At 37.9% G+C, this 5,722-nt stretch overlaps 1 protein-coding gene across 1 annotated transcript; it reads right to left on the reverse strand.

Annotated features, from left to right (window-relative positions):
* Positions 1-223: 223 nt before the first annotated feature.
* Positions 224-3,542, reverse strand: prdx4 (peroxiredoxin 4). The gene is made up of 7 exons (XM_029447823.1): positions 3,227-3,542; positions 2,260-2,377; positions 2,047-2,163; positions 1,295-1,417; positions 859-989; positions 715-749; positions 224-344 (listed from the first exon to the last, which is right to left on the reverse strand). The coding sequence occupies exons 1-7, from the start codon at positions 3,432-3,434 to the stop codon at positions 294-296; spliced, it is 783 nt and encodes a 260-aa protein (XP_029303683.1). The 5' UTR covers positions 3,435-3,542; the 3' UTR covers positions 224-293.
* Between the last annotated feature and the right edge of the window lie 2,180 nt (positions 3,543-5,722).

A 5,722-nucleotide genomic window follows, 5' to 3' on the forward strand; every position in this document is an offset into this window, starting at 1 on the left:
TTGACACCATAACTGGTACTGCAAGTATGCTCATATGTCTGATGACTGATTATTTGCTAGTGAGCATCTGGCAGCCACTGGGTGACTTCACATCAATGACAGCTGTTCATTCCCAGGATGGTGCAGGCTTCTGCACAAACGTAAACTAAAGGCGTGAGCTGAGCTAAAAATGCCGTTTTGTGTGGTCACTCAGTCAGATGAATCTAGAAGAGCAAACGGACAGAATTTTATGAAAACACTTTTTATTTGGACTTTCAGTAAGATTTCACAGACTGGGACGAGAGGAACACAGATCAGTTCAGTTTATCAAAATACTTCAGCTTGCCTGAAGGGTCGGGAATGATCTGTGGGAGAGAATTTGTTAAATTAGAGCACAATAAGTATTTCTTATGATAGTAAGTAATACACAACACACAGCCTGTGAGATCCCTGACAACAAACTAGTCTGCTTTGTGTGTATCCCAATTAATACACCCCCCCCCAACAATTCACAATGAAAAATCTGCTGTGAGGGCACATACTAAATATGCAGGCAATACTCACAGTGGCAATCTGTTTCTCTGAACACATGTGTAAATGCTTTTCTTTTCGCAAAACAGACATAATATTTGTCATTGCACTAGCTGGACGCAGACAGACCAATTTACAAATATATGCTACTCGATCTAGGAATCGTCTATCCATCACAGAACACCATTAGTTTGTGATACTCACTGTGTCACTGCCTGGCTTCCATCCTGCTGGACACACTGTTAAGAAGACACAATTCCAGTCAGCACAAGAAAAACAGCTCAAAGAATCCACTGAAAACTAGCCATTAGTTTCCAGGTACTGTTGTTTAAAATGAGCTCCTCGTACCTTCTCCGTGTTTGTCAGTGTACTGGAAGGCCTGGACAAGCCGCAGAGTCTCATCCACAGATCTTCCCACCGGAAGATCATTCATGGTGATCTGCCTCAGGATGCCTTTGTCATCGATGATGAAGAGTCCCCTGAGAAAGATACGGACAGGCGAGTCAGATTCAAGCATGACTAACTGTTAGTTCTTTATTGTTAAACTTCTACATAGTTGTTCAAATAACCAGCTAGTTATGACTTAGAAAGTTATGAAGCACATTTGTCCAAGTTGCAGAAGCATCAAATGTGATTTGTATACAAAGTGCTTCATGCCTGCTCCTATAACTTATCAGCTGTTGTTCTCTCCTAAAACACCTCAGAGTGGCATAACAGTGTTTTATTAAGTTGATCATCCTATAAACCTTTAATAATGGCCATTAACACAAATGAGTAACCGTACCTTAGTGTGTGTCCCTGGTCCTCCAGGTACACTCCGTAGTTTTTTGAAATCTGGTGAGTGAGGTCAGATAACAGAGGGATTTTCATTTGTCCAAGTCCACCCTGCTTCCTGGGCGTATTGATCCTGTTGATAACAAGATGTTTGTTGATAATACTCTTAGTGTACAGTTTAGCAACATGATTCACACTCTTCCAAAATGATATTGAAAAAGGAAAATTACAGTACAGTTCTGGAGCACAAAATAATTCAACCAAAAAGCAAACAATTAATTGGGGTAAAACTTTGAAAGAAAATATAACTACAGCTGCAAAGATGAATCGACTAGTTGTCAACTATTAAATTAAATCGGCAACTATTTTTGTAATTGATTAATTGGTTTGAGTCATTCTTTCATGAAAAAAAAGAAGGTTAAAATTCTCTTATTCCAGCTTCTCAAATGTAAATATTTTCTTGTTTCGTTACTCATCTATGACAGTAAACTGAAGTTGAGGACAAAACAAGACATTTGAGGACATTATCTTGTGCTTTGGGAAACAGTGCTCAACATTTTTCACCATTTTCTGATATTTTATAGACCAAAACACTCATCGATTAGTCGAGAAAATAAATTGACAATGAAAATAACGGTTAGTTGCAGTCCTAAATACAATATTTTAATCAGTCTACTAAAGTAGCTACTATAGGACGTCTGTTATTACAAGCCGTTGAAGTCCGAGAGCTTTATGTGGGTGCAACGGGAACAGCGATCTTACCAGGCCAGGTGGGTGAACTGGGAGTCGATGGAGCAGGCGACCACCTCTGTATTGATGTCTTTGAACTCATGCACACGATCGCTGAATGCGATGATCTCAGTGGGGCAGACAAACGTGCTGCAAAAGAAAGAACACATTTACATCAGAATAGACTCTGTCGTGCAGCAACATAAATGAAGTAAGTATGTAATGTGCGTTTCAGATGTAACTCACAAGTCCAGAGGATAGAAGAAAAAGACAAGATATTTGCCTTTGTAGTCTGACAGTTTCAGCTCCTTGAATTCACCATTAATGACGGCTGTCCCTTCCCAGTGCGGCGCAGGCTTTGAAACTTAGGAAGGAACAAAATACATGGTTGGAAAAAAATGATTTTATTTTTACCGTTACTGTATTGCACATTGAGACTCATTATGTTCAGTATTTTTTTTTTTACAATTTTTGAGGTGCTGATAAATCTCTAATGTAAGTTTTGAGGCCATAAGGTTGTTAATCTTATTTTTTACTTTACCTTTATGTCTACAGTATATTTTTATTCTTTACAATGTGCATATTCACATTTTGATCTGCATATCATATTTCTAACCATTTCATATCCACTTTTTAATGACTTACTTATATTCTACTATTTAGTACTTTGCATGCAGTTTTGCTCTTTGATGTTCCTATTTTTGTACACCTAATAATGCTCTTTGAAATATTTATATTAGTTTTCTCTCTTTGTAACTTAAACACTTACATTGTATTACAAGCCTGCATATTATATGGACTATACATGACCACGTGAGTTTTATAACGGCTTCTGCTAGTTTCTAAGTGTTATTGTGTCCAACCCTCTCGTGCTATTATGAGCGATGTTTGTCAGGTGTCGAAGGGGCGGAGGGAGTTAGGGAAGCGATCCAATGAATTTCATAGAATGACGTGTCCTACAAAAAAATTCTGATTAAAAGTTAGGCCTCCTCTGTGAGTGACACACACTAACATCTCGAACTGTCACCTATGAATATAAGTACACAAGAGACAGACCATCTAATATGAGCACAAGCTGCAGACGGACAGTTTGTTTCTATTGTCCTAACGGCAGTATCACTCCGCTGCAGCAGCTGCTGCAAGTATCACTGCGCACTTTCCTTATTCAAATACTAACTTGCCACTTCTGGAAGAACTAATGAGAGAAACTCACTCTTGGCTTTGCTGAGGTGCAGGGAATGGTCAGACACAGGCACGCGGAAAGCCTCTCCAGGATAGACGTGTCCTCCCGCGTAGTTGTGACACTGGGAATTTTTCACTTTGTCGTCTTCCTCTGCAGATGTGGTGAGGAAGAGGAGGACTGCGATACATAGCGCACGGAAAAGCTCCTTCTTTATATTAGTGTGCAAGAGAAACCCCATAGTGTCGACCCCTTTGATAGCACCCGACTGGAATGTGTTTGGTCTTTTGGCAGGATTTGAGAAGCCTTCTCCCTACTCCTCCTCTTCTTCTTCTTCTTCTTCTTCAGTCAGTTTTTCCAACAGCTGGCGTCCTTATTGTTGCATTACTGCCATCTCCTGGAGTTAATTAGCTCCTGGTCCCTACTTCTCTCACCCCATTCTTTCCTCTTTATTAACCCTTAATAAAGAAAGAAATATTCAAATAAATATCTTGCAATATTTCAATATATCCTTTCTTCCTTAGCTCCACACTATGAGTACATGATCTACTTTTAAGTTCTTGACACTCATCATGAACATTAGCTGGTTTTGCTTACATTACTGTCCTATTTGTGTAATGTTGCCACTATTATATCTTGTCTTTATTTTTCTCTGTAATTTCTTATCTGAAATGTTATTTTTTGTTCTCGTGTCTATACTGTGGGTTTCGACTATGTATCAAAAATGTCCTCTCCCAGTTTGTCTATTACAGTAGTATAACAACTATTCTTTACTAAAATGATCAACATGTTATCTATTTGGCAGCTTCTGTGGACACTTGGTGAATTCCTGCATTCAAAATAACATGTTTTTTATTTAATTACCTTAAATGCTTACATATGTTTATATAGTCTACGGTCGGCTCTTTAAATGTTTGACTTTGACCTTATATGTTGCTCTTCGTAAATAAATAAAAAGTGCCATTATCTGCCTGGGCTGATTCTGATAACGGTTACTGCCGTCATTCCAGTTCATTGCATTTCGTAACATGTCTGCGCCACAAATAACCCCATAGCCATATATTCATAAGGTTATTTTACTGTCAAAGTATTTTTTATTTGTCATTTTCATCAGCAACTTTGTTACATTTATTTTCAACATTCACATGCATCCACATAATACATATATATTCGTAAATCACAAACATGAACAATGTTAAAATGTTCTACATGCAAACAGTTGCCAGATCATATCTTAAAGTGCTTATATGCAGTTTAACCATTCCAGCAGTTCCACACTAAAATTTAATTTGAAGATCTGTGTATGAAAACAGTTGCGTAATGTCTTGGACTCTTCAGGGAGCTTTTAATTCCTAGAAAATAATTAGTTATATGATACGGGGTTGTTTCAGCTTGGGCTTGGAGATTTCAAATGTTCAACAGAAAAAAACTTGCAATAGGAAGTGTGAAAGACCAGGCAGAGAGGGTGGGATAATAGAGGCTAACAAGTGGCATTATGGGAAGTGTAGGATTCAGTGTTTTTGGAACTACATTTTTTTTAACAGGAGAAGTGCAATACTAAATTGCTGGAGTGTCATTTTTAAAAGTGAACAGATGTGTTGTGATGTTTTTCTTTACATTTAAGTCTCAAGACTATCCAAAGCTTTGTTGTCGGTCTACTTTCTGTCAAAACTCAGTTACTTAAAAAAACACACCAGGTCCGTCAACTCTGATGCTAGTTTGACAAATCAGCCGTAATCAGTTTTAAGAACAATGTCTTAAATCAGAGCTGTGCGCTTGAATCAGACCCATCTAACCAGTTTGTATCCCAGACTCAAATTGACTTGTTGAAAGCCATTGCATTTATAAACCAATAAACATTTTTGCTTACAGTAACGTGCATTGACCAGTGTTTACTAAATATATAATGTCAAAGTTTGGGACAACCCAACATACAGTACACGCTTGCAGTATCTTAGTCTTTTTATTACAGTGGCACACACATACAACAATGTTTCCATAGAGTGTTTCCCTGCATCATCAATGTAACAGTTTACTACCACAAACACTCACACTGGGCATTTTCAGTTGTATTAAGACAGGTATTGACATTTTAAATTTTCAGTTTGTCAGTCTTCTTATTTGACTAAATACCTTCAGATTTCAAAGAAAAAACAAGCATGTTTAGGAATACTAATGACTAGTGTTGATATACAGGTTGTTTTTAAGTTGCTACTCGAGGTGTCAGTACAATGCATTGTTATTTTTTAACAATAATGTGTTCAAGTACTTGGCAAGAAAAAAACCAGACTGAAATTCAAAATGTCCATGTATCCCTGTACATTTGAGCCAATCGTGTGCCACTGCCGACATGTTCAAATAGCACGAAACACTTTGAGCACAACCTACATGTAGCACACAAAGCACCCGAATACTCCACCCAACACCTCTTTGATTTGGAATCTTACCCTGAAAAGCGGAGCTGAGCTGATGAATGCACTCTGATCGAAAGTCATTATGTTAACATTCACCACTGCTACAGACAATTGA

Source organism: Cottoperca gobio, chromosome 14 (assembly GCF_900634415.1).
Source record: "Cottoperca gobio chromosome 14, fCotGob3.1, whole genome shotgun sequence".
In the NCBI taxonomy this organism is placed as follows: Eukaryota; Metazoa; Chordata; class Actinopteri; order Perciformes; family Bovichtidae; genus Cottoperca; species Cottoperca gobio.